This window comes from Phytophthora sojae, assembly GCF_000149755.1.
Source record: "Phytophthora sojae unplaced genomic scaffold PHYSOscaffold_2, whole genome shotgun sequence".
Lineage (NCBI taxonomy): Eukaryota > Oomycota > Peronosporomycetes > Peronosporales > Peronosporaceae > Phytophthora > Phytophthora sojae.
In genome coordinates, this window is record NW_009258116.1 from 6,012,808 (window position 1) to 6,036,756 (window position 23,949).

At 52.1% G+C, this 23,949-nt stretch overlaps 7 protein-coding genes across 7 annotated transcripts; 4 read left to right on the forward strand and 3 right to left on the reverse strand.

The window, feature by feature from the left end:
- Nucleotides 1-1,041: 1,041 nt before the first annotated feature.
- Nucleotides 1,042-1,308, reverse strand: PHYSODRAFT_452535 (hypothetical protein; the record flags this gene model as incomplete). The annotated part of the gene is made up of 1 exon (XM_009521694.1): nucleotides 1,042-1,308. A coding segment is annotated over one exon (267 nt), but the record flags the coding sequence as incomplete, so codon positions are not given.
- A 1,529-nt stretch (nucleotides 1,309-2,837) lies between these two features.
- PHYSODRAFT_325793 (hypothetical protein) lies at nucleotides 2,838-4,529 on the reverse strand (the record flags this gene model as incomplete). Its single annotated transcript, XM_009521695.1, has 1 exon — nucleotides 2,838-4,529. The coding sequence occupies one exon, from the start codon at nucleotides 4,527-4,529 to the stop codon at nucleotides 2,838-2,840; it is 1,692 nt and encodes a 563-aa protein (XP_009519990.1).
- Nucleotides 4,530-7,952: 3,423 nt separating this feature from the next.
- PHYSODRAFT_325794 (hypothetical protein) lies at nucleotides 7,953-8,899 on the forward strand (the record flags this gene model as incomplete). Its single annotated transcript, XM_009521696.1, has 2 exons — nucleotides 7,953-8,741; nucleotides 8,768-8,899. 2 exons carry the CDS (start codon nucleotides 7,953-7,955, stop codon nucleotides 8,897-8,899), a joined length of 921 nt encoding a protein of 306 aa, XP_009519991.1.
- A 2,666-nt stretch (nucleotides 8,900-11,565) lies between these two features.
- On the reverse strand, nucleotides 11,566-12,300 carry PHYSODRAFT_484988 (hypothetical protein; the record flags this gene model as incomplete). The annotated part of the gene is made up of 1 exon (XM_009521697.1): nucleotides 11,566-12,300. A coding segment is annotated over one exon (735 nt), but the record flags the coding sequence as incomplete, so codon positions are not given.
- Nucleotides 12,301-14,099: 1,799 nt separating this feature from the next.
- Nucleotides 14,100-14,738, forward strand: PHYSODRAFT_484665 (hypothetical protein; the record flags this gene model as incomplete). Its single annotated transcript, XM_009521698.1, has 1 exon — nucleotides 14,100-14,738. The coding sequence occupies one exon, from the start codon at nucleotides 14,100-14,102 to the stop codon at nucleotides 14,736-14,738; it is 639 nt and encodes a 212-aa protein (XP_009519993.1).
- A 148-nt stretch (nucleotides 14,739-14,886) lies between these two features.
- Nucleotides 14,887-17,628, forward strand: PHYSODRAFT_486010 (hypothetical protein; the record flags this gene model as incomplete). The annotated part of the gene is made up of 3 exons (XM_009521699.1): nucleotides 14,887-15,761; nucleotides 15,957-16,453; nucleotides 17,132-17,628. The coding sequence occupies 3 exons, from the start codon at nucleotides 14,887-14,889 to the stop codon at nucleotides 17,626-17,628; spliced, it is 1,869 nt and encodes a 622-aa protein (XP_009519994.1).
- A 1,215-nt stretch (nucleotides 17,629-18,843) lies between these two features.
- Nucleotides 18,844-20,428, forward strand: PHYSODRAFT_247698 (polygalacturonase; the record flags this gene model as incomplete). The annotated part of the gene is made up of 4 exons (XM_009521700.1): nucleotides 18,844-18,920; nucleotides 19,599-19,782; nucleotides 19,803-20,157; nucleotides 20,186-20,428. Coding segments are annotated over 4 exons (859 nt in total), but the record flags the coding sequence as incomplete, so codon positions are not given.
- Between the last annotated feature and the right edge of the window lie 3,521 nt (nucleotides 20,429-23,949).

The window sequence follows — 23,949 nt, forward strand, 5'->3', positions numbered from 1 at the left end:
GTGCTTCGGTTCCCGGCTAGCTGGTAAATCGGCGACGGTTCCATCTGAGCAAGGAAACTTTCGTGTCCTCCGACGGATTTGCGCCTCACTGATCACTCGAACGCCAGTAACCAATCCAACCGCACACCGAGGAAGCACGATTTCACTGCTCAGGTCTAATTCACTGCCGTCTTCAGCTTCAATGACATCCTCTTCACCGTTTGCGACCTTATCCCAAGCACTTTCTTGAGCTTCATCATTGCTCTCCACAGCAAATTCGACAGGGGTTACCATGTCATCGTCCTCAAAACCCTGAAGAGTGCATTCTCCGGCCTTTGGATCAAGCTCCAACAACTTTCCAAGACCAACTCCGGAGTAGTTAAATGCTCGGACCCAAACGCTAGGACAACGCGTCATATTGAAACCCATCGTAATGTGACCGTCGTCCGTTACCGGGTGATCATACTCGTAAAATATGTCGTTCACTCGTCCAGCAAGTGCGGTGAAAGCTTTCTCCATTGACCCAATCCGGTCCGCGAAAAGATGCTGGCATCCGCCATTATACTCGACAATCTCAGCTGTTGTGTCCGGTATTCCGCCGTCTGACACGAGACCAGCTACAAGCTCCCTTGGTGTCGACCAACCACGGTCCTGACGTACCCAGGCTTTCACTTTTGTCGCTGCTCGAACGAATTGCGCTTGCAGGAGCGACTTCCCATCCTCCGCTTCAGTCTGCAGAAATCGTGAGACCTCGATTCCATAGGAAAACCCGAGCAGCGGAAGCAAGACCGATACAAATGCGTTCTGGTAAGCGGGGATATTGTCACTGCGAATCACAATGCGCTTGATGTGGGGCAGATCGCGCTTGATGTCAATCACCACAGCTTCCACCAACGCTGCTACAGTGTGCTTCGCTTCTCCGTCGACTGAGTTTGATACGTAGTGGTAGTAGAGCTTGTGCTCTGAAATGCTAGTCCCATCGGGGTCGCTTGCGTCTGCGTCAGCTTTCCAAAACTGAACCATCGCGCCATGCCACTTCATGTTGCTTTCATCCTCAGGCTCACCGATCTTCTCACCAAAACTCAGTGGTTCAGCGTTCAGCTTGAAGTCAATAGTGACGACAGCTTCGTTCAAGCCTTCGTCTTGCATCGCTTGCTTCTCCAAGGTATCAAGCATCTTCGATACCGCTCGCTGCTGATTCACAACTCGTAGACGATGACCCATGTAGAGCTCAAGTTTCTCGAAGCAGTCACAAACAATAGACAAAGCGTTCGCATTAGCGCCCTTCCGCTTCAGCAACTTCTCGATATGGGTCAAAAGGGATTGCATTCCCTGACAAGGGACACAACATGCTACTTTTGTGCTGGACGGGTCAACAGCAGCCAATCCGAACTGAGATTGGTGGCGAGGGCAGCTTACGTCTGCAGCATGAGCTCCCGTTTCGGTGTCATCAGCCAAATCTCCATATTCGAGCCAACTTCGAAGGACGCCAAGGCACCGAACTAACTTGGTACTGTCATCGGAAAGAAAGTCCGAGATAATCCTCTTTAGTGTCGAGAAGTTGTCATCCAACAGCAGAGCAGACACCGCAGTCGTCTGCATCTCCGCGTCTCCGTGAGTAAGAATCCGACACACGCGGAAAAAGGTCGTCCGCGATACATAAGACTGCTGATTCTTGCTGAAATAGCCATCCCACATAGCCGTCATCGGTCTTCTCCGCAGAAGCAACGGCACGTCGTAATATTTTCCATCCAGCACGATCCGCTTCGTCTCCCCAAGACGATTCGCCACGTTATCACACGACAGCATGGACGTAATAGCGCACTCCAACAGCGCTGGGTCCAGTCGCTCCACACTTCTCGTTTGTGTCGTGAGGGCGCCTTCATCCAGCAACTTCTGGTAATCTTGTCGACCTTTGCTAAAGCTGTCATGGGACAGCTTAAAACCTGGCACTTCATCGGCCAAATTGATCAACTCGCTCCGCGTAAACTGTCCACACAGCAGCGCCCGCGCCGTTCGTCTCTCGATCGAGCTCTTCTTCGCTGCAGCCATGACCGCCGCCAACGGACGGAAAATGGCCGACGAATTCCTCATGGAACTGCATGTTTTCTCCTCTTTTGGCGCCGAATCCCGTGCAAACGCAGCGATGGACGCTTCCGCCGTGACTTCTCCACAAAGCGACTCCGCCACTCGGGACAGAATTTTCTTGTAAATCCTGAAAAGTGTGGGCCGTACCCTGTCGTACGCAACGTTATCCTGGATTGGTTTCCAGTAGTCGGTCGACTCTCGGAGGCTTCTGGAGCCGACGTGAGCCAACAGCGTGTGGATCGAGCGCTCGTCCTCTCCATAAACTTCAAAATGTCTCGACATGAGGACAAGTTGCCTTTGTCCGGCTTTGACTCTTCTTTCTCCTCCTCTGATTCCTCTGATTCCTCGTGCGTTTTGCCCAGAGTGGCAGAGCGACGAGGACGTCCGTCCAGGCGCGTGTTAGCGTCACTGCGGTCGACGGTTCCCCCGTCAGGTTTAGCGTTCTCCTTATGCTGTATATTCTCCTTGTACGGACCGTGCTGACCACGTCGCCGATTGAGCTTCTGGGCGAGGGGCACTCCGTCGTGCTCGCAGCCGCAGCGACTGCACGAGAGGCAGGTAGAACAGCGCCCTACTTTGCAGCTACAGGTGAGAGGTGGGGGTGGTGGGGCATCGTGGGGCGCCGCTGCGTCGGACATGACGGCGATGATACCGTTATAATTTTGGCGCGAACTGATAAGGTTCAAAACAAATGTGGTGTACATCGAACAGCAAGTTGAAGTGCTTGACGTTATCCTGACGGGTACAAGTTTTATGCTGTATTGGACGGTTTAGCATCCGCTGCCGCCGGCGATGCGCAGGCAGCTGGTGGAGTCGAAGAGGCTCAAGACGTTGGTCATGAGCGTCCACGCCAGCGAGAAGATGAGGTAGCTCATGGTGAGGACCCCCCAGAATTTGCTCTTGCGGTTCGTCTGCTGCATCTCGTGCACCTCATCCTTCTGCTTGGGGAGCCAGAACACGGCGGCGATAGACAGCAGGTTGAACGCGTACGCGATGAGGTACGTGTAGGTGACTTGCGACCGCACGTAGTGGCTGTCCTGCTCGATGAAGGTGCGCTCGATGTCAAAGTATCCGTCCACCGTCTTGGTGATGACAGTCGCGAACGGGGTCCCGACGGACTCCGTAGTCACTCCGAGACCCAGAAGTGTGGCCTCGAAGCCCTTTTGGTTCCCGATCTCGAGGATCAAGAGCTGAGCCACGTAGTCGGCCGCAGCAAACGGCACCTCGCCCACAAGCGGGACACCGAGCCAGAACCACTGGCTGCGGTAGACGTCCCAAATCGTCAGCAACGTCGGAATGGCATCGATGCACACGACGCAGACCTCGCAGACGATGATGATGTAGCGCCAATTCCACTGCAGGCCGCGCTTCTTGATCAAATAGGTGCCGCTGATCGTCAGGAAGGCGGTGAGCATGCTGGCGATGCCCGAGTTGAGCGGCTCCACCTTGGCCCAGTCGCTTTGAATCGCGCTGGACGCCGTCACCGTGATCTGCGAGAAGACGCTGAAGCAGAACCGGAAGGCAGAGTAGCGGTAGATGACCTCCTGCTGGAAGACGTCGTAGAGGAATGGGAGGATCGGCATCTGAGCGCGCTCGTTCTTCACCTCCTGGATGCAGTACCACGAGAACGGGATCGTGAGGAACGACGCCGCCGCGCAGACCCACATGACGGCGTTGAAGCCCATCGTCCACGAGAAGGTACCGCCGTAGTCCTCGCCATTGAGGCCGATCCCCGTCATGAAGGAGGACACGACCATGAACACGTAGTGGATCACAATGACGTCGCCGATGAGCGTACCGCGCGTGGCCTCCGGCTCGCGCTGCGAGGCGTCCATCAGCGCTCCGTTGAAGCCGCTGTACGCCATGACGGAGCCGAAATTCGCGATCATCATGAGGATGATGAGCTTGACACCGCGGCTTGGGGCGTCGGTGTTGAGGGTAGCGAGCTGATCGGGCGTCATGTCGACCAACGCGATGTCGGACAGCGATGCATCGCCGTAGTAGGGGTCTCCCAGAGGCAGCACCGCCATCAGCAGACACGAGACGAAGGACAGCGACCAACCGATGATCATGTAGGGCCGACGGCGGTATCCGAAGATCGGGCAGGTGTCCGTCAACATCCCCGTGAAGATCCGAAGCGCGCGAGGGAACGTCACGAGAGCAGTGGCCGTTGCGACCAGCGTCGTTGAGACGTGCAGGTAGTTGTTGAGCACGGAATAGATGACGCCGCTCACCGTGCCGTAGACTGTCCCGACGGCCGCAATGTGCGTCAGCATGCCCAGGTTCTCCCAGCTGTAAGCGGACACGGAGCCATTGGCCGGACGCAGGCTGCCGTCTTCGCGCTGGATCTGGTCGACGGGGGACTTGAGCTCGCCATAGCCTGACGGGTACGTCGAGGCGTCCTCGGGCTTGAGCTTCGTGAGACTCTCGACGGAGACGCGGTCGGTCAGGTGCTGCACCATCGTGGCTCGATGCAAATTAAGAAGTGGCCAACCATGCGACTGGGGAGATCGGAGTTCCGGAAGGTCTGCACTGGAACCCGTGCACGCAGCAAGGAATCCGTATCCCGAGCCATGCCAGCAGTGCCCAGCAATTCAAATAATGCTTGATGCCGAGGTGTCAGCATCGCTCACTCATCCAAGCTTCCAAGCTAACACAATGTTCCTCGTGGCCGATTAACGCGTGCGGCGCATGCATGGGCAGCCGTCACCTTAAGCCCAAGAGAGCTGCCAATCCGACATGCCCAATGTCGACGGTCATTCGTACCGCCGGATGAACGCCGTGTTACAGGCGGGCCAAGTTGTCTTGATCTGCAGTAACGACTAAAGCATACCCTAAAGCTTAGTCGCGGTTTTAGTGTTGATGTCTAACGGCTTTGGGTTTGCTGTGGAGAATTGCAAAGAAAATATGTGCATACCGCAACTCCCCTTGCTTTTTAGTCGGATTCGTTAGTTATCACGGATATCGAGGGAGGGAGGGAGGGTCAATGGGGAAGAGCTCTAGGACTTCAAGACTTCAACGGAGACAAAATTCACCAAAACGGTCATTCGTCTGCCGAATCCGTGTGTGTGTGTGGGGGGGGGGGGGCACGCAACGTCATCGAATCGAGTTGCTGTTGACGCATGTTTAATAAGGTGAGTGTTATTAATACCTTTCCTAGATGGAATTGAACTCATGGGGTTTGCATCCTATCTGTTGTGTCAAATCCGCTTCTCTGGGGATTCACATTAACGCTGACGCACTTCATAAGAGAAGTGGGGCAGCTCAACAGGCGAGGAAGATTAACAGCACAGCGGGGGAGGGTATGTGCTACTTCTTCTGCTTGCTGTCGTACTTCGGTGTTAAAAACTACCGCGCTTCTGCCCGTATCCATCGCAACCACCATTAGGTTTTTCCCTGGTTTAAACTCAAAAACCTACCAGTCGATTTTTGCTGGGTTTTAGGTTCAACTTCATCATAGTTACTGCTTACTGCGACTTTCCTCGTTGCTTCTGCACAGGATGCTGGTATATTACATAGATATATTGCGGCGGGGCGTGTTTTAGCTGAGTTTGGCTTATTACGATCGACGTGGGGTTGTTACCATTCCCACACAGGGCATACTGGCCCTGTGTGGGAGAACGCCAGAGGCCCCTGGCTTATGATTGAATGACGCTGCTACTGTGTTATCAGTCAAATGAAGCTTTAATCAGCAACGAAGAACGGGGCTAAAGAGATGCATCCGCACCTGTGTCTCAATCTGGATGAAGACGAATATGGGGGGAAATTGGTGATTTTCAATTGAAATCTGTTATCCATGAACACAATCAGCAATAATTGCATTCTGTGCGTGCATCCATTGCATTTGGCAAAGGCATTCATGAGTTGTGCGTGCGCCTCGATGCGTCAACGAGCACCTTTATCGAGGCTTGCAAAGTCGACGCTAGTGCATTAGCAGCGATGCATACGGGTTCGTCGTACATATAGAAGTGACGATGACGACTAGCCAAGGCGAACCCGTGCATGCGTATCGGACCTAAAGAAACGGATGCTGCATCAGTGATGCACATCGGAACGAACAACAACATATTAAGTAGTAAGGTAAGCACCTTATATATGCGTTGGGGTGAAGAGGGTGATACATCAGAGTGAGTATGACAGTGGACGATGTCTGGTTTAAACCCAGTAAAATCAGTTTAAACCCAGTAAATTCAGTTTAAACCTACCCAAAAACCCAGAACCTAATTCATTTTTTGAAAATCAACAGGTTTTTCCAGCTCTGATCGCAACGTTTCCCAATCAGTCGGCTGTTTTGTTGAACGCCCCGACACATTGAAGCATGCACCAGCGCTACGAGCACGATGGGGAACGGAACCAGGCCGTATAAGGGAAGCCCCAGTGAAAGGTAGTAGCGCAGCGCGAGAGTTGTTCAAGAGCTCGCTTGACCGGAGGAGTGCAGTGAACATAATGGTAGCATGAATTAGGGAAGTGTGGTTTCCCGTGTACTACACGTCGCGTAGTATGGCGATTATGGCTTCTTTTCAAACGGAGAATGATTGCATGCCCAGGGTGTTTACCCCAAAGCTATTCGCGTATCTTGCTCTTGCAACAAGTCATCGGTAGACCTTTTTTCTGCGGTGTCGGCAACTGTTAGTGCAGTGCTGAATTCGATCGGTAGGTAAACATTTCGTCCAAACGAATTACGCTAAGGTGCTGGAAGTGGTTAGTAGACCTACAGTATATTCAAGTTGCATTTAGGCACTCTATTATGTTACTGTAGTTATGTGGCCCGTCACACGGCCAACAGCCGCGTGTCCGAGCTGCTGGACGTGCAGGACTTGACAACGGACGTGATGTGGCACACCATGGCGGTGTCGGTGACGACGATGTTCGGCTAGATGCGGCCGGTGCAGGGGAAAGTCAGCGGGCTGGAGCCACCGACCAACGCTGGAAGTGGGCGATTGAAGTTGAAGCAGCGTGACTGCCGAAGATCGCAGGAGGGACGACGTGTGAAGGCGAGTCAAGGTGGAAGCATGCCAGGAGGCGAGGCGACGCCAGCGGAGCGAACGTGAGGACAAGAAGTGTCGAGTCGACAAGAAGGGGGAGAGGTCCAAGTAGGATAGGAAGGGCGCTGTAGCTAGAGTTAGTATAGGCGACGGAGGGGATACGGTAGATAGGAGGGAGGTGAGCGGCGGCCGTGTCGACTCGACCCTCAGTTAAGATTTGTTGCGGGACGTGCAGCGAGTTGAGACTAATACATTGATCTGCGCCGGAAGCACGGGTTGCTGACCTTCGTACTGCGGCGGAGGGCGTCGGCGAGGAGTCGAGCAGTAAGGGAGAGGTAAGCTGAGGTAGAGCTCGCACATGATGAGGGCAGTGGACAAGTAGAGCGACGGGACCGTGGAGAGAGACCACGGGGGTTGTGGCGGAGCGCCTCGACCGAGGGACAAAGGGTCCACGTGTACCTACGGGTGAAGGACACCTGCGTCCGTTGCATGTAACCGGGCTAGTTGCGGGGAGCAGCCGGCGGGGCTACCCGACCGTCGGTGCCGATAACGCTTCCTCCCAGTCATCTCTATCCGTCATGAGGTGGCGGCCAGTAGCTGTCTGGTTGACCACTGTAAGAACTGCCTCGTGCTGATGCCACCGCGGCTAACCCGCTACCTAGGTGCAGAGGTCTGCAATCGATGACGGCTGGCTGACGACCTGTAATGGATGGGGCAGGGAGGTTGGCGCTAGCTATATGGTGGTCATACCAGTGGCTCTCTGGGCACGTCTTAAAGAGGAAGACGTTGCGAGCTGAGTCATTGTGGGCAATCCCCGCAGCGAGACGAACGAGGAATGAGATTAAGATGGGATACTGATAAGTATGGATGTTGGTTATTGCAGTTTTACGAACTACGGAGATGGCTACAACAGTGGCACGCGATGAGCGCGCGCAACGGCGCGCTGCTTCGGCTGAACGGACGGCTGCTGAAGCGGCGGCTGCTGCAGCGAAACAGCAGAAGCCAAGTGGAGGGATGACGGTCGAGACGGACGAAGGAGGCACGCAGGTCTCCGTGACGCTGGGGATGGCGGAGATCCGAAGCGCGGGTGATACACCGCTGGGCACGAGCGGCGGTGACGGCGCCGGAGGACGTACTGCAGGAAGCGACAACGGCAGTGGACAACCGGGACGAAGACGCGCGCCGGCTGGAAGCGGTGACGTCGAGGGCCGTGGTCGTCCATCTGGCGATGCTGGCTCATCGGGCGGCAGCGGAAGCCCGAGCAGCGACAGCGTAACGCAACCTGGGCCGAGCGTGGACGTCGCGGGACACAGCGGCGCAATTGTGGACCTGACGAACATTGGAGGTGATGGCGGACGGGGCAGTGCGAGGCAGAGCCAAGCGCCTCCACCGCCACCACCAGCACGAGGAACAGGAGTGGGGATGACACCGGCAGGTGGTCCATCACGAATGCAAGCGCCACCACCACCGCTGGTCGTCTGTGAGAAAGCCAAGTCCCTCAAACTGTCCAAGTTCAAGGGACTCAACGACAGCATGCCTGTGACGATGTGGCTGAAGACAGTGAGAGCGGAAGTGCGCAGACAGGCGGCGACGATGGGCGTCCAGTGGACCGAAGAGCAGCTTTACCACGAGGTGGCGGCACACTTGGACGGCGAAGCGCAGCGCTGGTTCGCGACGGTGATGGAGACGGTCGACACCTGCTCGACTTCGACCAGTGCTGTCGGGTCATCATCAGCCTCAAGGAGCTCCACCAGGCTGAGCTCTTCAACGTCCTCCACGTTAGCGGCACTCCGTTTCGTATCCATGAACTGCGGGAACATGCGCTTGCACGGAGCCTTCTGCATTAAAAGTGCTGCAGCTATAGCAAATAAAGGGCATGTTAAAAAGTTTTTCGGGTCTTTGAACAGCGAAATGCCTTGGAGAAGAGCCGTTTTAACTCTCTTGAAGCGAAGGAAGAGTACGCCACCTAATAATACATAGTTTTTATCAGTAGAAACATAAAACAATGGCAATAATTATCCTTTCACGACTTACCAGGAAGAATTGAGAGCTGATGTTTCTCTAGCTGGTCGGCATCAGAGCTACGCCCGTACAGGTACCACATCGTGACGACAACGGCAGCGTCGAGGTAGATGGTATCCGCCGAATCCGACGTATACAGCAGTCGAACTATATTTTCTAGATCTTGTTTGGAACACGGTGGGGTCTGCTTTTCCAGCGCACCGTCCTCGCGGTTGCTGCAATACTTTCCAAGCCCAGACAGGATTTTTTGCAGCTGTGGTTTCATGATTGCCCCCTGTTGTGGATACTGATCCAGCAACCAGTTTTTCACGTTTCCGAAATACGCAAGACACGTATTTGTTGATCCAAACCGGGTCTCTCTTTCTTAATTGTAATGTATAAGCTAATATTTGCCGGAACCGGGTACCCGTCGATAAATGCTAAGATTTATGCACATTATTTACCAAAGGTTGATACTAATCGTTTCTGTCGCCAAACCAATCAGCTCAACTCGACGGTGACACGAGCATCGTTCGACTTTTTTCCCTGCGATGTAGTCACCACTTCCAAGGAATTGGTCCATTAGCGTATTTCTCATCCCACAATTTACCCCCCCCCCCAAGCCCGAAAGTTAAAAGTTTGTTTGTTTGTTATGTTTTTGAATTGAGGATCATTATTGTCACTTAGCTAACATCCTCAAGTTAAAAGGTCAAGATCAGCGTACCATGCGTCACTCCTTCGTTCCGCTACTGTAGCTCTCTCGTCTGATCGTTAGCACACAACATAGTACAAAAATGAGCACAGTATACCTTACCTGCAAAATGAATGAAATAGCTCGCTCGTTGCTGACGCCAACGCAGCCATTGGACGCTTACCAGGGTGTTATGTCACTGATGGCCTCATCAGACCAGGCAACATCAATTGGTGACTTTCGGTTGAGGGAGAGGACCCATCACCAGAGATTTGGAGTACGCCACCACAGATTTAGGCCGCATCACCACAGATTTGGTGCCAAGCACCAGTCGAACGGCTGGCGCCAAATCACCAGATATTCGGGCTGCAGCACCATAAGAAAGGGTCCCATCACCACTTTATTCGGCTACATCACCACCTGCAAATCTTCTACAGTGTAGTGTATCAGTAATGGCACTGCACATTATTGCCACCATTGTATTAGCGTTGTGTATGTGAATGGATGAGTGTGATGCGTACCGATACGAATTATCATGCATTGTTACGCCGCTCCTACAGCAGCTAGCTAAAACCTACGTCGCTTGGTTTGATCGCATGATTCCCGATTTGAATTGCTGGCAGGCCATGTTGCCGGGCACCGTCCAGTGTCGTGTGCAAGTTGACCTCTCGCACCGTCGTCGGAGCCTTCGAAGAGTGGTGCGTCATACAAACCTGTTGGGCTTCGAGTAGGAAAATCCCATGTCGAACCCGACGGAAGTGCAGGAGGCTGCAACACGTCATGTGCAGCAGAGATGCAAGCGCGCTCTTCATCTCTCGGTGTTCTATCGGTGGGCAGTGGCTCACTGTTCGCTGCAATATATGCATCTATTGGTCGGTAAACAAAGGGCGCATCTGGACCCCACGGTCGACTGTAGGTATATGCTGCTTGATGCACTGTCAGCCTGGCGGAGGAACCCACCGGCATCTCCATTGCCTGATGAGCGCTCCAGCTCTGGTGAGCGTTCCAATTTTGAATTCCATCCTCATACGTCTGAAAGGGCAGCATAGTTGCGTGACTGTGGATCCGTGGGCTGATGATTGTACCATATCGCGTTGATGTTGCTGTAGCTGATAGTCGAAATGGAGGTCCAATTGCGCCATCGCATACTCGGATTTGGTTGCTGTTTGTTGATTCTTGCGCCCACGGCCCATACACAGGCTGGTTACCTATAAATCGAGGAGGTTGGAGCTCGTCGCTCGTAGCACCGGCTACACTTTGCCCTTGGCGTTCCGCAGTCTTGTTGGTTCCCCTTCCACGTGGAGCGTGATTGGTGACAAAATCTTGCTCTGGTGCAGGCATTCCAGGGCAAGGTAGACCAAGCTCGCGTGTTGCGTGGATTATATGCAGACACAGACCAAATTTGCCACTGAAGCGACAGCTGCAAGTCCTCGAAGCCGCATTGACAAACCACCCATCTACCGGCATACTTTGCCATTGTATGCGCAGTACATGAATGGACTTGAACGGCAGATTTGTCTTTTTCGGCTCGACGTAAAAATCATTTGCTGCACGACTCTCGGCGTTACCGTATCGGCTACGAGGGCGATGCAAAATCTGAACAAACTGGAGAGGGATATCATCTGCTCCAGCAATCGGTGTTGCCGACAGTTCTTGCTTGCGTACAGCCATGGAATACAGAGCCTTTAAGCGTTGAGACACTGCAGGAGTACTTTGGAACGACACTTGCATCTGAAGAAACACAAGTCGAGACTGGTCCAAACACTCCAGCATTTCAATTGGCGTAGCTTTCTTGTCCTTGTTTACGAGCTTGAGCGTCTTATGGTACTGCTCAAGCGGGTTATTTGTCGCCGCATAACCTGGTGGAGTCCGAAAGGCTTGCCAGTGGCTGAAACGAGGGTGCAAAATCCATTGATCAATGATGTGACCCGCTACTTTTTGGAATGCCACACAAAACTTCGAAGCTGCGCGCCACGCAGCAAGCACGTTCTCCCTCCTCTTCAAATATTCTTCTTCATTTCGGGAGTAGTGGAGGTTGTTGAGGTCGCGAAAAATCATATCAATGATCACTGCTTCCAGTTTGCCTTGTGTGAGGTCTTTCACATTTTGGCAGACATGGAACCAACACATTAAAAACTTGGAGCCAGGTAGAGCAGCTTTGCACGCGTTGTATTGTGCATTATCCGCGTCGGACATGACAAACGCTGGCGAAAAACTGACTAAGAACTTCTCCCAGACGATGCGCTTGGTAAACTTGATGCACCATTCCACATCAACTCCAGTGCGCTGAGAAGTACAAAAGTAAATAATCGGGAAAAACTTACACCGGCAGTCCGAAACCCCAAACACGAAGACGGGATAGCGCTGTTTAACGATGCTATGGGTGCTATCGATGTGAAGCAGCGTCGTGCACCGCGGATCTCGTTGTACAGTGACATAAGTTTCTAACAGGGCGTGGCATGTGACTCCAATACGAAAGGGCGACAACTTGGAGCCCGTGCCAATACTGGGAATCAACTGGTTGTCATCGGTCTTGGTGTCACAGAGAAGAATCATTTCATCACTAGTCACTTGTCTGTCTTCTGCAGCGTCGTACATGTGTGTGCTACACAAAGCAACAACAGATTGTAAAGCTTTTCGCTTGTGAACCTTTCTCCACTTCTTGACGTAGCTTTGAACTTGACTCAACACTGGTGCGGGTCCTGCCAACGTCTGACGCTTTATTTTCTTGCACAAAATCCCTAACAGGTCGACAGGCGTAAACCATACGTGATCCGATAGTCGCTCGTCGATGACTGCCTTCATTGCGTCGGACATCGGGATGGTCTTAGCTGTGGGTGACTCGACGGATGCATCAGGCATTGTGTGATGTCCATCCACGCAGACCGTCGCCAGAGAGCTGGATTCACAAGCTAGTATCCTGTACCGACACTGGCACTTCACCCCGCTCTCACTACAGCGTGCTGACGTACACTCCGTGATGATTCTGCGCATCGGAAGCCGCGTCATCAGGGTCTCGTCTTCATCATAGGTTGCGTGGTCCAGAGTACACCTCGGCACTTTATCGTTCCGTTGACGACTGCGGCTGGGCAGCGAATCCACAAACTTGTCGAGAGTAGCGTCACTGCTCGTTTCAGAATTCCATATTTCCACCCAAGGAACTCTTTCGCCACGTCGGCGAGGTTGACCGCTGCCGACGGAGGTCTGTTTGCATACAATTAACGGCGTAGATAAGTACTTGCCATAGTTGTCGACATACTCAGTACAATACTTACTGTAGTTATCACTTGTGTGGGCGGGCTCCTCATACTTCCAGCCAAATAGCACGGGAATCCCGTGGACCGTAGGAAGAGGGCAACTAAGTGAAGCGAAGAATGCCACGCTCGTGAAGAGACGTACTTGGGTTTCTTGTCTGCGCTAAAAATAATTTGCAAACAAGAACACGACGAGAGCTTCCGCTCTTCTCTTTTTATAAATATTTGTGCGGAATGAATATAAACGTCCCTACAGTGTGAACATGTTTACAAATGCACATAGTGGTGATTCGGCCCAATCCAATGGTGGTTTTGGCCAATTTAATGGTGTGCGATTCCACCCAAATCAATGGTGATGATTTCCTTTTCGGCGCCGTTGGAGGCCATGATTATAATCATTTAAACGTACATGATAGGAAAACATGATTTGTCCAGGATTGGTAAGAAACATTTCTTACCGAGTGAGGGAGAAACAGCGCGACCAATTTAGCACTTGCGACGCTCGCGGAGGAGGCGAATGCGATTGATTCTCGTTCTGAGGAGTCGGCGTTTCCCAATCGAAGGTTTCCCGTGAAGATGCCGAGCAACGCACGCGGAAGTGGCCAAGGCAGTGAGGCCTACTGCGAAGGCCAAGGTGAAGCGAAACAGGATACTGGAAGGCGAGAGCAACGACGCTCATACCGGGGTCCGGGGCTCTGCATGACGCCAACTTCAGACGCGACCAAGAGCACGCTCGACGACGGAGAAGGGTGTGAGGAGAAGAGAGAGCACGACAAAGAGCAAGCTGCGATCATGGGTAACTCTGTGGGCAGTGATGGCGATGATGAGTACGATGCTGCGGGGGCTACTGGGGTCCTGCTAGTGGGGTGTGCGTCTAGCCGCGATGGTGATGGCCACGAAGAACACGGCGGGGACGACAGTGCGGCAATCTCGGTAACCGTGGAGCCTCCTTTGCTCTGGCACACAGACTGGGCTGCATGGAAGATCTATTTGACTGAGTACTGCGAGCGCACCAATCAAGTGTTGCCCGTGAAAGAGACCCTGTCTCGTGCAGAGCGTATCAAGCGCTTAAAGTGTACTAAGAAAGGAAAAGAAGTCTCTATGAAAGAAAACGATGATTCCCTGTTGCTCCCCGAGGCGTTTGACCCGTATCAGCGGACTTACATTTGCACCCACGATTGGAAAAAGAGGAAGTCACGCAGTGAAGGTAGTCGTCCAAAGCAGCATATACGGTTGACGAATTTCCCGTTTAGATTCGTGGTACAGTGGAATTTGTCAAGGGGCGAGCTGCAAGTAAAGCTTGGATGCTTTACCCACAATCACCCGGTATCGGCTGCTGCCTACGCGACGTATCCGACTTCTCGTGGAGTTGACAATCCACTTGTAGAAGCACGTGTGGAAGGTATGTTGGCCGTAGGTGCAAAACGCGCTCGAATCTACGACTATCTTCTGGAACACGATCAGAATGTCATCCAAGTTGATGTGGATAACATGGTGCGTGAGCATAAATCGTCGGTGTCAAGTGTTGACGATAACGAAGCTACCGCGAGAGAAGTCGCGACTTTCGCAGCAGCTGATCCAGAGAACGTTGCATCTATTGCAGATACTGATGCAGGTGAAACGGGTGTCATATCGCTGGCGAGTGCACACAAGCGCCGTGTATATGACCGATTTAGCGAAGTGCTGCTAGTTGATTGCAGCCACAAAACGAATCGATACGTGGATTTGTCTCTCTACTGAGACTATGTAACAATGATTTATAACGTGCCTTACCTGCCATTGACGTCTTAGCTACAACTACCAGCTCCTTACTTTCATGGCCATGAACGAGTTCGGCGAAGGCGCTGTGGTGCAGCAGTCGCTGCTCGAGGCGAATGGAGATTGGCACATGGAGAAAGCTATCGCCCACTTTAAGAGGGCCCACCCGACTCGGATTAATTTGGTGCGCGTTATAGTTGTCGACAAAGATCTGAACGATATTCGTGTCCTTGAAGCTCACTTCCCGAGGCTCGCATCGATCTGTCACTTCCATGTTATCAAGTATCTGAAGGAAATGCGATCGAAATCTGATTTTGGGAAGGTTTCTGCTGACGACGCGAGCCAAGTCGACGCAGCAATCCACAAAATGGTGTATGCTGCTTCGGAAGAAGACTACAAGGCTACGCACAAAACACTGAAGGGCTTGTGTGAAAAAATCGGCCTGACGGGGTTTTTCGAGTACTTCGAGAAAAATTGGGATTCGTGCCAAGATCGTTGGGTGATGTATCGACGCGCAGATCTGCCACACTTGAACAACCACACCAATAGTCGCCTTGAAAGCTTTTTTGGAAAGTTTAAGGATGGAGTAGACAGCTCCCTGAGTATGTCTATGTGCGTGAAAGCTTTGGTCGCGTATGACCGTCGAATGCAGAACGAATATCAGTATCGGCTATCTCGAATTGGCCAGTTCGTGAACAGCAACTATGACGAAGAGATGTCCAATGTGCTTCGCTTTACTACCCACTATGTAGCCAAGCAGATTGAACAGCAGTACGCTCGTGCATTGGACAATGTTTCAAATTACACGTTTCGTAAAGATCACGGCGACCCGAGTCTAGTCGTCGTGTACGGCACCTCTTCTGAGTATAGGCTTAGAACGGACGACTGGAGATGTGATTGTGGGTTCTCGTCGTCAATGCGCCTTCCGTGTCGCCACGCTATTGCGTATCGCAAGAGCGAAAATTTAGCTGGCCCGCTAATTCCCTGGAGCCGTATCGACAAGAGGTACGATCAGACTGACATCACGATAATAGTATATCCTAAAAACTCATCAGCCAATTGCACTTGCAGGTGGACGAACTCAGACCGGAACCTGGAGAAGGTCAGACAGTTATCCTATGAGAAGTTCAAAGATGCCAACTCGGGTCGCCGCGAGCAAAGAGTGAAGACGCACGCGGAGCGCTACAGAGAGGCTGTGAGGGCCACACATCTGATCGCAACTGAGATGGCAGATATTGATGATGAAAGCGAGTTTGAGGAGATGCTGCAGTTCGTGCTAAACCAATGGCGCAACGTACGCCAGCGTAAAATCGCCGATTTCGAGCAATTGTGCGTCGATGCGGTTTCCAGCCCTCACGTTCACCACCACCAAAACGCAATAGATGAGGATGCGGAAGCCAAACGCGAATTCGAAATTAGTTCAAGGGAAGAATCCGATCAGTGTCTAGAAGTGGAGAATAGGTCATCGAGTTGTGATGTGACTGGATTTAGCTCTGTGCACGTACGACTGAATCCCAAGGCCAGGAAGGTAGAGGCACCACGAAAACTGAAATCCACAACGGCTGCTGGTGAGAAAGGTGATCTAAAATCGATCGAAGCCGCTGAAGCGGGGCGTAAGTGTGCAGGAGAAGTTACATTAGTGGGGTTGCTGTCTGCGCTGGATCGTGAGCGCCCAACTCTTGTAGAAACTCAGCGGCGTCTGTCCGGGATCATTGTCAAGTACAGCGAGGCGGCTACCAAGAAACCGAAATTCAAACGCATGAAAAATCCCGTACTCATCATGGACGCGTTCTACATTCTCCCCTCAAAGCTGGTAGAATCCTGTTTAAAGGTGCTCCCTCTCTCTAACACTAAAGACACCGCCATAGCCGTGGACGTTAGCTTGGAAACTGACACCAAACCTCGTAGCAAGGAAAACGGAGACGGCTTTATTGATACGGTTCAGATCAAAGACGTCGGGAATTTTTCACGCATGCAGATCGAGACGTTCAAGAAAGTTCAAGATCTGAAGGAATCGGTGCAACTCGGAGTGGACATGCACAAGTGGCTTATCGGAAAGGGACTGCCCTCATTGCCTGCTAAATATCACGCCTTGGCGAACAAAGTTGCAGCTGACGTGTTATCTGCGTACCCGCGCAAGCAAATCGACGGCCTCCCCAATCTTCCTGACTTTGAATACGCTATGCTTTACAGAGCGACACCACCCATGTGGCTTAGTGATGCATCAATCGCGGCGTTATGCCATCGACTACAGGATGACTTTCCTACTTGCAGATTTGCTGGATTTCAGTCAGCTATTCCAAGCAAAACTCGCACGAGACGCAGTGACGCGGACCTAATCGATGTTTCGATCCACGAGCGTGTTCTACAGCAAGTCCATGCATTTGGGGTAGAAGTCGTGCTGCTGCCGTTGAATTTTCCGAAGGCACACTGGTGCTGTGTGATTATCAAGGTGACGAAGAAGTGTATACTTTACTACGATCCGCTGAACCAAGTTTCCTTCATGAATACAGCGAAGGCTGTTGCCACGCAGCTGAAAATTCGAGGCCTGCAAGATTACACTGTCCTCGCTCAGTGTAGGCCAATCCAATTTGACACGTTTAGCTGTGGTGTATACGTCTGCAGGATGTTTATCCACCAGGTCGTCGGTGGGAGACAACTGGACATGAGCAACACCTCTCTGACAAGACGCCGATTCCAGTTGCTCTACTATTTGCTATCCGGTCAACTTCTACCTCTGCAGGATTTAATGATACCGGATCGCATGGAACACGACGACACCGAGGAAAAGATACCCCCACCGTCCGAACATGCCTACATCGATGACGAGGAACTTCAGCCGTCAGAGCTCGCGCAAAAGCTAGTGCCATGACCACGTGCCCTAGAGGTTTCTCAAAGCTTAGCACTATCGCCACAATTAATACATGTAAGCTTTGCTCCAGCTTCCTTAGAGCTCTGCTCATTGAGACGTAACGATTGGGATGACGGCAGTCACTCTATTTTCCAAGTATCAAACCAGTATTTGCCCATGATTTCTCTTGCAGTAATTCTGCAAAGAAAGGAGAACCACACGAAGGGTATCTTCCGCGTCCTCAACGTATCTTCTCCAATCTTCCTCAGATGGTACTCACTTTAGTTAGGAATCGCTCGTCCAGGATTAATCCTGTACATCGTCATGGACGTGTCCATTACTATAATCCTGGCCTCCAACACCTGCCTTTCCTTTTCACTGGTGGTAGGTTCCAAATCTGTGGTGATAGGGCCCCTCACTCCTTTCGGTTCCTGAGAACCCACCACGATAAAGAAGAGCGGGGCTTGCTGGTTACCAGCCTCACGAATGTTTGGCTGAAACATCATTTCCGTATCGATACACTTCGATGTGCGCAACTATTTGTTCAATTACGCATTCTCGGGCAGATGCTGCGGCTGCGAAGCAGGCGCAGTAGATGCCCATGTTAGAATCAACTAGAGAGTTGGGCTGGTACATGCAGTGTTTTTAAGGATTAAAAACAAAACAACTTTAGGATTTACTCAACTATTATCCATTATCATCGTTCATGAAACTATTCGTCGGCCTGTGTACCCTCCCGGAGCAACGCTCCGGGTTGCCTTGGTTGGAATAGATTGGGTATTATACTGAGATAGCTAGTGTACCGTAAGGTGCAGCCGGCACAGGATTAATTTGGTGTCGCATGAAGCCGTGCGTGTAACGCATTCGTTTAAGTATCCATCATATATTGACATATTATGAAAGTAAACTTAATAGGTAATCTGAATAATTACCTAGTCGGTCTCTATTAATGCACTTAAAGGTCTGATTATCTGGTTGTTGTGGATGCTCATAATATAAATGCACAGCGCTGGCGACTGGTGCGCCGCAAGTGCGGCGCGCCTAAGTCGTGTGCGCTGTGCGTTTATCTGTTTTGTTTATTTTTGCTATCTCAGCCCCCGCGAAGCCCTAGTACCATACCAGGGGAACCAAAGTGCGAAGACTGCGTCGATGTCGCGCTGTAAGGATGTGTCGTCGTCAAAGCAGCTGTCGAGAGCTGATTAATGATCGATTGATCCGAAAGGAGCGCCTTGATCCATGTCCGATTACCGAGAGAGCGGAGCCAAGAAGACTGGCCGTCGCCACTTGCTGCATGCAGTCGTGACTCACGACTCGTGAGTCCAAGGCGCGTACATTTTGCGCCGAGGGAAGCGTCGTAGCCGCAAATGGGCTAATCCCGGCTGAATCGCCGCTACCACTTCGTAAGACTCCGCTGATAATGGCCGTAGTAGAGGTGAGGTGACGTGGGTGACTTCGTGCAGGGCAAGCAGCAAATAATGCTGAGGCAACTCGACCTAAAGCTGTCGCGCCGGGCGCCTTCACTCCGAAATATTGAGTACTTGAGATATAATACAGTAGTTCTGTAGCTTCGTGTTGGCGGCCCGACATCATTGTTGTGTCTTATCGCCACCGATATTGTCGGCGATAAGACATGCTTCGACACGTCGCGCTGGGCGTGGTACGCTGCTTCTGTGGCTATCACCAGCTGCGCTATTGGCGCGCCTTTGGCGGAGCTCATCTGTTCACCGAGAAATGGCTCGGACAGCAAAACCCGTCAAGCTTTGAGTCACGCGTGTGCCGGGGCCCGGCGCTTGTATTAACAGGTGCCAGGCCCAATGCCCGACCTATCCTGACAAAAGAGTATCCGTCCGTGTGACATCGGTTCAACTGCTACGAGTACATGTAAACCTGCACCGCCACCTCTCGACATGGCTTACTGCCCCCACCCCAACCTGTAGTTCATTCTGCATTTTACACTCTCTCGGGCACCTCCAAACCCAATCAACCAACAGAGCCTTCTTCACCACCTTCGCCGCACTCGCATTCCTGGCCTCCGCCGTCAACGGCGTCACGATGCTGCGCCAGGCAGAGCAAGGCAGCAGCACCAGTAGCAGCTGCACCCTCTCCGGCACCTATAAGTCCGGCACCGACATATCGTCCTGCAGCTCCGTCACCATCGGGTCCTCGACGGCCAGGGTGCCTGGTACTGGAAGCAGGGCCAGTCGATCACCCGCCCCGTGTTCTTCCGTCTGCACGGCGTGTCGGACTCGGTGCTCTCGGGCTTCACGCTCAAAAACTCGCCCTACCGCACCTTCAGCATCGTCAACTGCGAGTCCACCGCCATCAGCGGGCTCACGCTCGACTCGCGCGCTGGCAACGGCATCGCCAAGAACACCGACGGCTTCGACCTGACCAATAACGACCACGTCACCATCACGGGCAACAAAATCTACAACCAGGACGACTGTCTGGCCATGCAGTCCAGCACCAACACGGTCTTCAGCAACAACTACTGCTGCGGCGGCACGGCATCTCCATCGGCTCGCTCGGAGGCAACGCCGTGGACCAGTCGTCCACCGTGCAGGGCCTCACGGTGCAGGGCAACAGGGCAACACGATCGAGGACAGCGACAACGGCATCCGCATCAAGACCATCATCGGCATGAAGGGCCTCGTCTCGGACGTCAAGTACTCCAACAACAAGCTCTCGAACGTCAAGAACGCCATCGTCATGCACTCGGACTACAGCAAGTCCAAGGGCGGCTACACGGGCTCCCCCACGAGCGCCGTGACGATTGAGGGCGTGACGATCTCCGGCCTCAAGGGCTCGGCCACCAACCTGTACGACTTGTGGCCAATCCCAAGGTGGTGTCGGGCTGGTCGTTCTCGGGCATCCAGGTGAGTGCGTCCTCGACGGGCAAGATGGCCGGCCAGCCCAACAGCGTCAGCGTGTAGATGCAGACAGACAAACTATGTGGGTACTAGTGCTGTGTTTAGATTGACATCCCAGTGGCCAAACGAAGGCCGATAGAGCGTAGGGGCATGTGTCGCCAAAAGATAATTTCGATGTAAGCTTGTTTTCCTGACTGCATTCTCAGAATGCCATTCTGTTTCTTACTACCGTTAGTAGGTGACTCAGAATCTGAAACATCTGATTCAAAATCGTTTTGGTTCACAAAAATTGAATTTTAGAAAAAGCGTTTTTGTACCTGACAGAAATCGAAAAAAGTGGATTGTTTAGGTCATGTTAATCTACATCGACTAAAAGTTCAATTCAAAACCTAGATTTAGACTGTTCTAAAACTTGTAGGTGATGAATTGTGTCTTAGTAAGCAGCGGTGATATTCTGGACATGCTGGTTAAGCCTATCATTTCAACTGCCCGCACTTTGCGCTAGGCAAAGTTAGACAGCGTCTACATGTAGTGCACTGGCAGCGTACGTAACGTTGGCGTCGACATCAGCATCCGTTTCGAATTTCCTCCTAGTGTGGTGACATTTTTATCTTCCTCGCATCAGCACTGGAAGGCCTGTACTAATGATGAAGTCGAAGATCGGACCCGAGTCGTTTGTACAGGCACAGCAACCAAGTAGCGCTACTACCTCTCAACGGTTGTTGATGCTGGTGTGGCTTAGCGTCGGGATGCTGCCACTTCTTCTGCAGATCAAGAGCTAAGGTAAGGTGCCAGTTGCGTGCCTACAACCAGTTCCGTGCCTACTTGTTTTAGCCAATTAGCATCTTCTCCTTGTTAAACTCTCGTAGTCTATTGGTAGATTTTTCCAGCGTCACATGCAATTCCCGGTGATGAGCCTCCTAGGATTTGCAAATCAACAAGCTTTTCAAAACAATAACAAGAAATTCTGCAACATTTACACGGACCAGCGTGAAGTACATAAATTCAGCCCAATCGCGCAGATTTAGCGGGTGCAATCAGATTTCAGAATGGACAATTCAATGAAAAGTTATGCCACAGCAAGTCCGCAAGTTCGAAGGACGGCACGAAACTGGCAGAAGACCTTACTGGAAATTCGCGACGCCACATAAATTATCAGAAACGCTGGTGGTCCCCGAGGATATCGCAAACGCGTGGTGGAACATCGCGATCACGCATTACTATTCGGTGGAGCACGGCCTTATTTGTCACTTCGTGCGTGATCCCGCAGTACGACATCCACGGGTCCTACGCTCTGGGAACGGACAGGGTAGCCCCTTCTTCGACGACACCAGCAAGCTGTGCCGGAGACAGCTACCCACTTGAACACTATTTCTACCACGGCAGCATTAGCTACTATGCTTTTTACGAAGAAGCTGAAGGCACATACTGCGCGAAGGACAGGACTGGGTACGTTCGAGTTATAGGCCTGGGAACTTTCGACAGCAATGGTGGGGCATTGGCGGAAGATAGAGGTGGCGATGGCTACAGATTTTCGTATTGGTACAGTGCGTCTGGGTTTTTGTGGCTGGTATATCGCGTTATATTGCTTCGCAGAAGCTTTATCACGTGCAAATGCTACGGGAGAAGACTTGATCGCCTGGAAGAAACTATCACGCGGAAGGCCGCTGTTGTGTATATGCAAGAAAGCATGCGGCTCGTTCCCCACAACGCTTCAAACTACTTTCGTGTGGTGATTCTGTACATGCTGCTCGAAGGTGTGATGAGCGATTTGTTTCTGCTGATTGCTCAAGACGGACTCTTCGCCAAAACCCAGTACATTTCGCTGGGCTATAATTATCTGGCCTGATGTCGATGGTGTTCGCGATGATCGAGAGCAGGCAGTTGTTGCGTGAAAAGGCTCGGCTACTGCTCAAGCGTTTAGTTTTCAACTACGAAACGTGCTTAATCGGAGAGCTCCTCAGCGCAGGGATCATGAATCATTATCTCTCGTGGGTAAATCGATCGCACTTGAGAGAGTCGAGACCCCTAGCTCTTGCAGTCTCCTATTACGTGTGGAGTTTGGTAGGGCATGGAATTCTTGTGCTCGGTCTCACCGCCTTCATTGTTTCTGTTCGCATTGCTCTGGCGTCCGCGTATATTCTGTGGCGTCATAAATCGTGGAAGGTGGTTACTGCACCTTGCTCTGTGGACACGATATTGGGGGTGCGCAGTAAAATGATCATGTTGGGAGGATACTCCTGGATGAATGGCCAGCTCTTTTACACTGTCGAAGCTTCGGCATCTTGAAAATGATCGAGGCCGACGGAGCTGAGTACCTCGTTCTGCGCAGAGTGCATTCGATCAAGGTTAGGCGAGATGACGGGAGTGTGTCGGGGAATTATGTGGAGCCCTGTAGTGAGCGGTCGTGTGCTAGCGCAGTCATGCTGTTTGACCGGCATCTTGGAGGGATGAACGACACCACCCCGGAGATGCATTCGATATGCGTTGATACCAAAGTGGGTGCATAGTCCCTGAATCAGAAGCTTCTATCAAGATTAAAACATAGCAGATCATACGCTTTGTATTAGTGCTGTCGATCAAGCTTTTTTATTTTCTTGGAAGAGTTTGAACGAGATACTCCTGCTCGACCACGGTCTCACACACTTACCTACAATATGAGTGATTGAGTGCAGCATCAGTCGCTTCAGTAACTGCTTCTTTACGACTCCCTGATGACGAGTCACCATGAGTTGTAGGCTTTGGAAGCAAGCCCCTCAGAATCGAAACCTTGCTCTTCAACCGTGCGTCGGAGTAAAGCTCCGTGGCTTCAGGGAACTTCTTCCGAAACAGCAGCACAGCGTCCTTGCGACCAATTGTGGGTTTTGTGGCAACAAGCTCCTGGAAAAAGTCGGCGTGCTTCGGCTCCATCCGGTGCTTCTTGCGTGACTTGAAGGCTTCTTCGGGTAGACCACGCTTGCGCCGTTCAGCGCGCAAGCGAGAAATAGCTGCTCGAACTTCATTCTCACCAGGTATGTCATAGCGTTTGGTGCCCCATGAGCGCAACACTTCCACTATTCTCGTTGGGTGCATCTTGTCGTGCCTGTCAACGCCGCCTCGCTCAAACAGCGCTTTCACATCCTCCATGTGCCGAGGAATATACTCCGCCCCATACGTTCGTTCCTTGAGTGGTCGCTTAGCCCAACCTTGTTGGAGCTGCGCTTGTAGGTTCCCCTCCTGCCCACTCGCGAAGCGATACTTCAGAGTGGTCATCTCTTTGGACAGTGTTGATACATCAACTACGCCATTTGCACTAGTAACCTCCATGGCTATCAAATGCTTCTTGGCGTATGACACGAGATTCTTTTGGCTCATGTGCACCGGCTCCCTGCTCGCTGGTAAATCGGCGACGGTTCCGTCTGAGCAAGGCAACTTTCGCGTCCTCCGACGGATTTGTGCTTCAGTTATCACTCGGACACCAGTAACCAGCCCA